At 45.3% G+C, this 12,797-nt stretch overlaps 1 protein-coding gene across 1 annotated transcript; it reads left to right on the forward strand.

Annotated features, from left to right (window-relative positions):
- Positions 1 to 507: 507 nt before the first annotated feature.
- On the forward strand, positions 508 to 12,293 carry LOC117462512 (3-keto-steroid reductase/17-beta-hydroxysteroid dehydrogenase 7-like). The gene is made up of 9 exons (XM_034104771.2): positions 508 to 670; positions 1,651 to 1,854; positions 1,951 to 2,043; positions 2,669 to 2,783; positions 2,953 to 3,129; positions 4,740 to 4,844; positions 11,178 to 11,234; positions 11,316 to 11,414; positions 12,123 to 12,293. The coding sequence occupies exons 1-9, from the start codon at positions 636 to 638 to the stop codon at positions 12,240 to 12,242; spliced, it is 1,005 nt and encodes a 334-aa protein (XP_033960662.1). The 5' UTR covers positions 508 to 635; the 3' UTR covers positions 12,243 to 12,293.
- Positions 12,294 to 12,797: the final 504 nt, after the last annotated feature.

Raw genomic sequence — 12,797 nt, forward strand, 5'->3', positions numbered from 1 at the left:
ACAAGCCAAACAAATCGTTATGACATAAAGTGGCAAAAGTCTGATCAGCTCATTTTCAGACAGGTTTTTATATAAATGGATCAGGACAAAAAGTGAGTGAATCTTTTTTCCTGTAACTTTCAGAATCTCTTTACAACGGGGACCACATGTTTAAGTAAAAAAGACGTGAAAACGTGGATTTTGCATAATAAGTGACCTTTAAAGCTACTCAGCAGTTCAAACTGCCTTACCAGCTGCAACATAAAGAGAATGTACACATTGCACCACGAATTGTAATCCAATTGTACACAATAATTTCGAGATGGACAGGATTTCAACTTGCCACAGTATTTTTGCACTATTACTTCGAATCTGTAATCGGTTTGGGACCGTATTACAGACATAATCAATAATCGACATTTTCAGTCGTTGCGCTCTTTAGCTATTCTGGGCCTCTTCGCTCTCCGTAGTGAGTGACCTGATTGGCTGGTTGTTTGTTGACATCCAATCACACCACGTCTCTGCTCCTACACATAGGCTAAAGTATCTCATTGGAATCGGACGATGGGCTGCTTCGTTTAGAGATGATTCACACCTGGTTTAAACTTAATTACGATCCCGTCTTCGCTTACAGACGGTGCTAGCTCCGGGCAGACATGGAGAGAGTTGTCCTCATAACCGGCGCGAACAGGTAGGTCATTAAAACAGCGTTATAACGATGAAGAGACACTCGGTATTTAACATTGTTGCAGAGTGAGACCTGCACGAGCTGAAAGCGTCACTGAGGGAGAAGTGCTTCTAAAATATGATGAACGGACTGATGTTTTACAACTGTTATAACAATGCTAGTTAGTTCAATCCTCTTCTATCCACAATGTTATTGTAAGTGCATCCATCACGTACACTGGAAAACATGCACATTAAGATACCATTAGGGGAATTACAAAAAAAGCTAACAGCAACCCATAGCCTACAACAAAATATATTAAATGTAAAGGTTGTAAAAGTACCTGTACTACTATACTTATGTACCATAAGGAACATAGTTATAATGAGGAAGAACCCACATTATTTATAATGTGTTTAGATTTATTTTAATGCACAGGTCTGTGATTCTTTAATAATAATATGGGACTTGTTTTATTTTTATTGTATATGGTGTTGGCACTATAATTGTAACATACATTTATGCACCAGTTATGCATAAAATGCTAATTCAATTTCAAAGATATATCCACAGAAGGCTTTTTTTCAAATGCATTTAAATGTATATGTAAATATGTATTTTAAATAATAAATAAAACTTGCACAAAAAAAATACATCCAAGATAAACAAAATCATACAGAAATGAGAAAATACTGGTGTATCTACGGCGGTACTATCTGTGATTTATTACCTCCATCAAAAACATTAAAACGTTCACTCGTACAGAGTAGGTCTATTATAGGTTCTTACTATCAACGTGCATTGTAATCATTTTAATTTAGATGTGTTAGAATTTGCGACAACAACCTGTTTCTGTATCTGCCTTTAATATTTATTTCTTCTACAACTGTCATAACAAGTGTTCTATGTTTACCACTCGTTTCACTTCCAAAGTCTGTAGGATGAGTCCTTAGGGGTGTTTGTTTCCACCCTAATGTTTGTCTGCCTCCTCTCACTTTGTCCAGCGGCATCGGCCTGGCCCTGTGTGAGCGGCTGCTGACGGAGGACAGCCAGCTGCGGCTGTGTCTGGCCTGCAGGAACATGCAGCGGGCGGAGGCTGCCCGCTCCGCCCTGCTGACCTCTCACTCCAACGCACATGTGGACCTCCTGCAGCTGGACGTGGGCTCTGTCCAATCGGTGCTCAGCGCCGCTCAGGAGGTCAAGGCCAGGTACTGACACAGAGACACAGTGATGTCATGACACTGTTGATATACCTGCACTCACCTGAATAGTGAACTGAGGTTGACCTTTGTGTTTCTCTGCAGATACAACAGAATTGACTTCCTGTATCTAAATGCAGGAATCATGCCCAATCCACAACTGGATTTGAATGCTTTTTTCAAGGGTCTGTTCTCCAGGTTAGTCCCAAAATCCAGTTCCTAATTTACTTTAATTTGCATCCTATAATTTGATTTCATATTTATATAAAGTTCGATTTTTTTTAAGTGGGTTTGTATGAGGAACGTAGCACTAAGGCAGTTTGGAGATGAAGACAGGAGTACCAAGATTCAAATATGTTATTGCACAATAGCTACAGAGAAGATTAGCAACAGAAATCTTAATCTTAAATCGGAGGTTCCTCCAACAATGCAACATATATATAAAATAATAATAACGTTAAGGACCTTTATAATAAAAGGGAGCCTTTTATAAAAGAAGAAATTTAAATTAAGTCGGGTAAAATAATAGGCAGGAATCTAAGCAATGTACTACTGTGGATCAGGAAGTACGTAAAAGAAAGGCCCACTTAAAGAAAACCAAAAAACGTTAAAGTCTATCTGATTTGTTTATTTACAATTGTGTCACCGCTTAACATTGCCGTGAAACAGCAACTATGAATAACTATAATTTGGTAATAAATTGAATATGGATAATTACCTCAAACAACCACACTTCTCAACATCAAATGTTGTCTTTAAAGTTTGATGGCTGTAAACCCTGTCCGTGTCCATGCTGTTCTGTAACACTTTCTCCTCTCTGCAGGAATGTGGTCCGAATGTTTGCCACAGCCGAGGGGATCCTGACCCAACAGGACCGCCTCAACTCAGACGGTCTGCAGGAAGTGTTTGCCACCAACCTCTTCGGTCATTTTCTCCTGGTACACCACAGATATGAAATCTAAAATATAACAAAAAACCCTTTAATCTGACATTGTAGCCTATATACAGTCCTGAATACTATATGATGTTACAGTATAGTTATTTAGTATTATAGTCGTACATGCATAAAGTATATATAGTATATAAGTTATGTACCGTGTGGTGCAGATCAGGGAGCTGGAGCCGCTGCTCTCCAGGCTCGTGTGGACCTCCTCCAGTAACGCCCGCCGCTCCGCCTTCAGCATGGAGGACATGCAGCACCGAGAGGGGAGGGAGTCCTACAGCTCCTCTAAGTACGCCTCAGACATGCTCAGCCTGGCTCTCAACAGGCAGAAGAACAGCCAGGTCAGTCCATCAGACAGTCTGCACACTACCGATTCAGGAGTGACGTTTGACACACACTCCAACATTTAGGTTGGTCATTATCGTGGCTGCAGGCAGTCCTTTTCTGCAAAGAAGTCTTAGCAGGCCGCAAAACAATTTTTAACAGTGTAAAAAAGTTACAATGTGGTCCCGTTTCCTCTAGGTGGCGCCAAAAGGCATGTTTGTTAGAGTAAAAAAATGTATGTGAACATACTTTTTTAACATAAGCCGCTTTCACACCGCAGGACTTGCGGTACTTTAGTGCCGGCACTAAAGTACCACGGCACTAAATCCGCCAGGGGGCTAGTGCCAATCGCATTCACACCGCAGTACTTTCCCTGAGGCACCATTATGCTGACGTCACTTCGTCTTCTTCTTCTCTGGGTTTACTGGCAGGCCGCAAAACCACTTCACGGCGAGTACAACAAAAAAACGAGAGAAGAAGAACTACACGGGGGAGGGGGTATAAAGCCCATCCGCTGTATGAGGCGTTTGTTTACTTTCCGACCTCAGACATGATGGAGTTCATAAGGGTAATTTACAAATAAAATATATATATAGCAGCAGACACGCCTTAGTGCAAGTTAGGTGTCAGTATTAAAAAACAGTGGCAATATATATATAATAACAATAGAAAATCGTTACCACTCTTATTATTGTGGTCTTTAATTTTTTTATAGTCCTGCCTGAGTTTCTTTATTTTTACCCGCCATCCGTGTGCACTGTGCACGATTCCCAGCTCAAGTAGCGAACATCGCTCAAAACATTTGGAGTTGGGAACTGCTTTCTGTAGAAGCTGCTGCATCCCGTCCTTGGAGTAAATTGCCAGAAGCGCCGACACTTCCTCATCATTCCACCGCTCCGGTGTTGTAGTACGTGTGGTCATAACTGCTTTAAAGTACAAAAAAACTACTCGCTCAGGTGTGGATGTGGTTTTGTAGCGAGGAAAAAAATGGCTGCCTAACAAAACAAATTCAGAGTCTAACGGGGCGTGGTTTGCAATTCGCCCAGCCAATAGAAATAGAATAGAAATTGGCACTCTTTTGTCACCAGGTTCGTACCACCTCTCTAGCAGGGACTAAAAAGTACCAAAAGAGTTCTCGGCACTGAGTAGTCCCGGCGGTGTGAACGCGACATTATTGGTACTAACGGAACTAAAGAACTAAAGTACCAGGGAAAGTCCTGCGGTGTGAACGCGGCTATAGGCTACTATTAACCATCAAAAGCAACTGCTGGCGTTCCCCGGATGTTTCCCTTTATGTTTGTTTTCTTTAAACTCTTTGTTTTGTATTTTTTTGAGACCAATGAATAAAATGATAGCAAAATAAAAAAAATTGTTGGTTGACGGGGTAAAAAATCTGCGCTGTGAAATATTATAGTTTTAGATCTCCTTTGGATATACCAGTAGAGTTAGATATTTTAATTGACCTGCAAATAATGTTTAATTTACCTTTTTTTTTAAAGCATAAAATAACTTTTAGAACTCTCACCACTCTTAAAGCACTATCAACTTTGTTAATTAAATAGAAAGTTATTGACAATGTGCATCAGGTAGATCGTAAAAATGTTCCTGAAATAAATGTGTGTGACAGGGGCTGTTCTCCTCTGTCATCTGTCCCGGGCTGGTGATGACTAACCTGACCTACGGGATCCTCCCCTCCTTCTTCTGGACCCTCATCATGCCCGTCATGTGGCTGGTGAGTGAACCAACTCATCTCTGGGAAACATGATTAGAATCGCATATTATGGAGCCATAGGAGTGCCATAATAAAAAAATATTATTATTATAAAGAAATATTATAATGCATTATTTCTTAAAATGTGTTTTTTGCAGATAAATTACTCAAGATTTTCTGTTTTTTTTTTTTTAAAGCAAAATCAATAGAAAAAAGAACAAGGAAAATAAATACTGTATTTTTTAAATACATAATAATACATACAGAAAATAAAATAAACAAATGTGAACAAAATGATAATGCATTTAATTATCTTTTTGTTGGGTAATCATTGTTTTATTTGTTTATCTTTACATTAGTTGTTATTTACCTATTTATTATGTTTTTGTGTCATTAAATGTTTTCTCATATTTAGTTTTTATGGCGCTTCAAGGACTCCATAGAGTTTGTACTGTATAATGTAATGGGATGTATTTTCAGAATCAGAAATCAGAAACTATAGGTTACTTACGTAACCCCAGTACTCAGAGTAACATGAAGTGAGATGTCTCACTATGGGATGCGCCTCATCGCGGAGCAAACGGAAGCATCAATCTCATTACGCCAATCCTGATTGGCTGGTGATCTTGACGTCAGCGTCAGGGAATTCACCCCCTATAAGTAGCTTGCGCCACAACGCATGCGTCATTCAAAATAAGCACCTATTCTCGCTTCACCATAGCAAGGAGGGCCGTCTGGTGAGACATCTCACTTCATGTTACTCTGATAACTGAGGTTACATAAGTAACCTATAGTTCTCATTCATAACACTCCGTTCGATGTCTCACTATGGGAAATTGTAGCTCCCGTATTGCCAGACGAGCTTATCTCGAAGATCACCGATCAACCAGAACTTAACAGGTGGAGTCCCGACTCAACAAGGTGCCCAGCACTGCTCGGGCCACGCTTGGAGCGGAGACGTCTAGCCTGTAAAAGCGGACAAAAGTGAGTGGCTGCACAGATGTCTTGGATGGAAACACCCTTGAACAAAGCCCAGGATGTAGCCAGGCCCCGAGTCGAGTGAGCCGCAGACCCGAAGGTGCTTGCAAACTCTGACTCGTATAGGCCAAAGCAATTGCCTCCACAATCCAGTGGGAGAGCCGTTGCTTAGTAACAGGCTTGCCCTTGTGAGGGTTAGCCCAGGACACAAAGAGTTGGTCATTAAGACGAAGCTCCCTTGATCTGTCCATATATGTGTGTAAAGCCCGGACTAGACACAACAGATCCTGCTGCTGCTCCCCGGAGGAAACCAGCGGCGGAGGAAATGCCTCAATGTCAATTGGGGTACACGAACCAACCACCTTTGGTGTAAAGGCAGGGTTGGGCTTCAACAACACTCTCGTTTGCCCTGGGGCGAACTGAGTGCATGAGGGATGTACAGACAGTGCATGAATATCGCTGACCCGTTTGGCGGATGCCAGGGCCAGTAACAGCACTGTCTTGAGTGACAGATGTTTCATGTCAGCTCCCTCCAGGGGTTCAAATGGGGTCATTTTGAGCCCATTTAAAACCACTGCCAGGTCCCATAAGGGCACCAGCGAGCTGGAGACAGGGAGGAGCCTGCGAGCACCTTTCATAAAACGGCAGACCAAAGGATGTTGGCTAGCCGTCTTACCCTCAAAGCCCACATGGCATGCAGCAATAGCAGCCAGGTACACTTTGATGGTGGAGAAAGCTCTGTGTTTATCGATCAAGTCCTGTAGGAATGATAAAATCACCCCGACAGGACATTGAAAAGAGATGTGCCCTTCTTGAAGGCACCACTCCTCAAACACCCTCCACTTACAGTCATAGAGGGACCTGGTGGAGGAAGCTCTCGCACTCTGAATAGTGTTTATCACCTTCTGAGGGAGTCCCACTGTATTCAGATTGTACCACTCACGGGTCAGGCCCATAGTGCCCCGCGCTCTGGGCGTGGGTGAAGGATCGCCCCCCCCCCACCTGAGACAATCTGTCCCTGCGTAGTGGGGGCTGCCATGACTGCCCGCACAACAGCTGATATATCCCCGCCAGCCCGTACGTTGCGGGCTATGGCGGAGCCATCAGGATAAGTGTGTGGCGTTGCACCTTCACTCTGGCCAGAGTTGGCGGTATCAGAACCAGGGGTGGGAACGCGTACAGAAGACCCGGAGGTCAATCGTGTACGAGTGTGTCCCCGCCTAACGGTGCGTTTAAATCGTGCATTAAAGAGAACAGCTGTCATTGAGCATTTTCTCTTTATGCGAACAGATTTAACGCGGCTCTGCCGTAACGCACCCACAGCGGACTCGCGATCCTTGGATGTGGAGTCCAGTCTGCATAGAGTGGTGCACCTCTGGACCGTAGTTCTGTCCCGAGGTGCATCACTCCTGGTACCTGTGTCGCTCTCAGAGAGAGGAGACGTCTGCCGCTCCAAGGGATCAGTTTGTGTGCCAGTGTGTGTGACTGAAGACAACGCAACCTCCCTTGAAGGTTCATACACCATACTGTGGTCGTGTTGTCTGTCCTGGTGTCCTCTGAGAGAAGGCAGAGAGCGTTTTAGGGTGGGGAACACCGCTAAAAGCTCCGGGTGATTTACGTGCGCCCGCTGGAGGTCTCTGCTCCAGAGACCCCTCACCGGGCGACCTTCGTAAATACCCTATCAGCCTGTCTGACGTGCGTCCGTGGTGACCACCTTCCGTGAAAGGACAGCACCCATAGGCACGCCCCGTACTAGAAAAGTCGGGTGTAGTGCCACTACGCATTACATAATAACCAATACTCTCCGCACGCCGTGGCTAGTTTAGTTTAGTTTAGTTTTATTATGAGGCCCATGTTGAGTGGGTGCTTTACGAGGACATTTGTCTGTGTAATCTGACTCTGCTCGGCGGGTATTATCGATAAAACCCTCCTTTCTAGGAGAGAGAGCCTCTCTCTCTCCAGAATATGGGTTGACTCTCTCCGGGCTTGTGAATACAGATAGCCCGAGAAGCGAGGGGAGGTGATGGTGACTTGGAGTCTGTAGCTCCGTGTAACTGTCTTGAGAAACCCAAGCAGATATCGTGAGTATCTCCCGCTGTATGCTCCTTAGAGCCAGCTGAGATGTCACGTCTCTTCCCCTCTGAGTCTCTATTTGTTGTGTTATGGGGCCCTCTAGTGTCTGAGCACTGTGGTGCCCCATTTCGACAATCCCCACCGACACAGTGCATGCGTGTGGCGGTGGTGCCTTTACAGCTCTAGCCGGCATTGCGAATGCGCGTGACGGTGGTGCCCTTAAAGCCCCAGCCAGCACTGCGCTTGGCGGTGGTGCCTTCACAGACCTGCCAGTAATCCGCCTTTTGAGAGATGCTGTAGCTGCTCTCAGAAGGGGAACAATTGACGGGCTGTTTATTGGTTTTATTGATTTTCTTTAAAAAAAAATTAGCTGCGCCCTCTGCCCTCTGCCTGGATGTGTCAGCGGCAAATGTTTTATAACAAAAGAATCAACCAATGTGTGACATGTGTTTTTGCGGACTTGAGGATGGTGTTGAGGCATCTCTCGAGGCGGCGGGAACACATTCAGAGCTGGGGAATTAACTTCCAGCTCTGTCACAGATGGGAGAAGGAGGGGCTGTCACGCCGCTCGCTTCTTCTTCCTCGACTGCTGGCCGAAATTCTAGGTTGGCTGCGCCTGGGCTGCAGCCGGAACCGGAGATTTTCTAGGCCAGGTTGCCCTTGTCTTCAGCCTGGGCTGGGGACTCGGGCGGGCTGCGACCTCTGCGTCTTTGGTGCTTTAAACCGAGCAGAGTTCGAGGCAGCTTGGGCGAAGGACTGCTGCTGCGAAGGACTGCTGCTGCGAAGGACTGCTGCTGCGAAGGACTGCTGCTGCGAAGGCAGCGGCTGGACCCTTCGAGGGAGGCAGAGGTGGAGTGCCTCGTCGTCCTTCTTCTTCGTCTCACACCTCCTTTGCATGGAGGCGAGAGCGGAGCCGAAAATTCCCTCGGGAACGATGGGCATATCCAGCACATCCTCCTTTTCCCGGTCTGGGAGGTTGGTCAGGTTGAGCCATCTCGCTCTTTCCTGCACCACCATGATCCCCATTGCCTTGCCCGTGGCCTGGACGGCGCAGCGTTGGACACGGAGACAAATGTCCGTGACCGCTGCCATCTCGTCCAGAGTGGCTTCCCCCGGGTTACCCGACAGGTCCTCGCAGAGCTCCGCTTGGTAGGCGGTTAGCAGCGAGGACACATGCAGGGCCCTGGCGGACAACGCTGCAGCTTTGTAGGACCTTTCAGTCATTGTCGACTGAAAACGGTCCGACTTTGCTGGCAGCGTGGAGTTCCTGCTCGGTGACGGGCCCACCTTCGGTAGGAGGTGGGCTGCTACCAGCGGTTCCATGGGCGGTATGCGGAGCAGGCCGAGCTTCTCCATTCCGTCACAGTCTAGGGAGGAGGCACCCTGGGTTGGGACCTTGTTGCTGAAGGGACACCTCATCCAACATCTCCGGGAAGACCGGAAGGAGTTTCCTCTTTTTCCCCGCTGCTTGTGGAAGATGTTTTCCCTCGTAGCGGGACCTGGAGGTCTCCTTGGCCATTTCAGGCCACGGGACGTTGAGTCTGGCCGCAGCGCGTTTCCACACGGCCTGCAGGTCCATGCTCAGACAGGGCGAAGCTGGTGTGCTATTGCCCGGGAGAGCAGCCCTCGCTCCAGGCTTTGCAGCCCTCGCCAATGACATGAAGGTGTCCTCTTCCTGTTCATCCGACTCGGACAGGAGGAACGCCAAGGCGTCCTCTTCTTCGTCCTCCTCGTAGTCCAGCTCGAGGACATCCTCCGCGGGTGAGACCATGGTGAGGTCTAACCGGGAGCCCCACCTTGGTAAAGTGCAGGGACCCGTTCCCGCGTGTCTTGCCGTCACCGGGTCCCGGCCTGTCAGGGCGCGGGATTCCGGTTCTGTGGCCATAGCGGATAATGAGCCCCAGACCGACACGGAGAGGGGTTCACTCTCTGCGGCGGACGCCCCAGTGTCTTGACTGCCGGTCGGTGGGTCAGTGGACATGGGGGGGTCCTGCTCCGACATGCTAGCTTGTCGTGCTAACCGTCGGCGGAGGCTCTTTACGGTGAAGCGGACACAATGTCCGCACGAGCCGGGGTTGTCGATAGCGCCTCGGGCGTGTTCCAGCCCGAGGCAGGACGAGCAGACCTGGTGTGTGTCTGCGCCCGAGATCTTCAACCCGCAGCCGCAGAGTCGAGCCACCCTGACTCCTCTGGTGTGAGGGAGAGGGGCGTCCATCTTGTTCGCCTCGTGGCGTGGAGAGGGCTCGCTCTCGACAGGTAGGATGGGAGAAAAAGATGTTACCACCTTGTCCTTAATCCGGAGAAAAGGACGGTGTGGGTCTTTTATTCCCGGAGAATACTGACTGGTGTGGCAGTATGCTCCTTTTTAATCCTTTCTTCCTCCGTGGAGAGGAGAAAAGAAAAAACGTCCTCGCTACCGTGGTGTCGATAGAGAGGGAGCGAGCTAGCAACAGGTGTGCTGCTAGCTTAAAAAATCGGACCTACCTTACTTTCTCGGGAGAGAAGGGCGAGGTCGATTTTAATACTAACTGCGTTAGTACTACCGTCTTCCTGCGAAGCAGAAGGAGTAGCCGGCGAGCGCCCGTCGACCGAAATGGGTATTTGGGTTCAGTCTGTGGACAGTGAAGCTTGCCCGGCTACTGTAGAGATGTGCTCTGAAGCGAGAAGAGGTGTTTGAATGACGCATGTGTTGTGGCGCAACCTACTTATAGGGGGTGAATTCCCTGACGCTGACGTTAAGATCACCAGCCAATCAGGATTGGCGTAATGAGATTGATGCTTCTGTTTGCTCCGCGATGAGGCGCATCCCATAGTGAGACATCGAACGGAGTGTTATGAATGAGAACTGGTGTATTGCCAGGTAGGTTCGCACATACTAGGAATTTGACTTGATGTCATGATGCATACATAAAATATAAAAAACAAGAAATCTAATAATGTTTAATTGAACTATTCATATTTTAGATTGCACTGTAACTTTTATCCATGTATTTTTCCTTTTAATGTTTATTTTATTAGCTTTTCTTTTTTAATGCTTAATGTCTTTCATTTTTTGTAAAGCACTTTGAATTGCTATATAAATAAACTTGCCTTGCCTAATATAAAACACAAAATCTTTTACACCGTAATAAAATACAGTTAACTAGCAATAAAATAAATAAAAAAAATAAAGCAGTAATTTACATGGAAATAGAATGCTATGAATGATTTTTTGCATATAAACTATGAAATGTGAAATCAGAATATGTGCAGAAAGGAGTATGACATTGTGTCGTTGACATTGTGACTCTCTGTGCTTAATAGATAAGGATCTTCACCAACACATTCACGCTCACACCACACAACGGAGCAGAGGCGCTGGTATGTTGCTGTCAGTACGATATAATGCACACATATCTCTAAAATGAATTCCTATAAACACGACGTCCTGCTTTTTAACAGCACTGGCTGTTTCTACAAAACCCTGAGTCTCTGGACCCCAGAGCAAAGTATCACAGTTTAACATCAGGACTCGGTACAAACTACACTCAGCCTCGCCAGGTGAGTAACCAGAGACCGGCACAGAGAGACTTCGTACTGCTTTACGTGAAATTGAAACAAGCTGAACCTGAGTACAGTGGAAACCACTTACAGTGATCACAGTAACTACTACTACTACTACTACAAAGCTAGTGTCAGACATATTTCTTTACAAAACCTGTGTAAATAATTAGCTTATAATAATAACAATATAATCCTCTGCTTACAGGGTTCATTTTGTGCATTTTCGTACATTAGACCACATACAATTTGACATACATATATTTTATTTTATACTAATGATTGAAAGCCTAGTTTATTTTTAGGCCTGTTCAAAAATATAGAAATGAACTGCCAAGTTGTGGCTCATTAGCATTTTTGCACAACTGCCGTTTCTTTATTTGTAAACAGCACAATATGTGCAATTGAACTAAAGTAGGCTATATTTTAAATACAGTACTGCAGTGATTTAGAATGTATTTTAATCAGAATATCTTAACTTTTTAATGTATATACATTTTATTTATTCCAAGGACAAATGTTTTGGGAGTTGCTCCAGCTTTGAATTATATAAAAGATAAATTTAAAGAAATTGATTACTAATATTTATATAAACATAAGAAGCTAAAGTAAAAAGTCCAATAAAGGTTGGTCAAATATTTATATAAACATAAGAAGTGAAGTAAAAGTGTTTTTAAGTCAAAATAATGTTTTTCATTCTTGTCTCAGATGGACATCGATGAAGGAACGTCCGATGTCCTCTATTCAAAACTCCTCGAGCTTGAGAAAGAAGTCAGAAGGAAACAGAGTGAAGAAAATGCCGACGAGGAAATTAGTGCAGTGAAATAGTGAGTCATTTGTAATGGATCATTTTCCTCTGAATAAAGTGCTCTTATTCTTTTCCTGCTTGCGTCTCGTATCACTGAACAATGTGTCTCTATTGTCTTTTCTACATAAGTACAATTCCACAAGACTTTTCTTTGCATTTGCCCTTTCTGAGATCAGTAACCAGCAGAGGTCTCTCATGTTGTAACTAAATACCACCACCTGATACCTGTATCATGTTCTTCTTCAGCGGGCTTCTAACCTTACAGACTTGAATCAGCTGTTTACCTCCAGCTCTTCCATCAGCTGTCACCAGGGTCTCCTTTTACCACAGATCATACATTATGATGTGGTTAGCTGAAAGGCGTGACATGCTCACTGACGAGGTCTTTAACAGACACATGCAGGGTACAACAATTCTTCTTTTCACAAGCTCTTATGCACAAGTTGTTTTACTGATATTTCACTGAAATTCAAAAATATAACTGCTTTGTGGTAGCAAAAATAGGGCTTTGGAGGCTCGACTGCTTAATGTAATTGTGTTTTGCTTTAGCTGCTCCCGGCACACTGCTTTGCAAG

Source organism: Pseudochaenichthys georgianus, chromosome 17, assembly GCF_902827115.2.
Source record: "Pseudochaenichthys georgianus chromosome 17, fPseGeo1.2, whole genome shotgun sequence".
NCBI lineage: Eukaryota > Metazoa > Chordata > Actinopteri > Perciformes > Channichthyidae > Pseudochaenichthys > Pseudochaenichthys georgianus.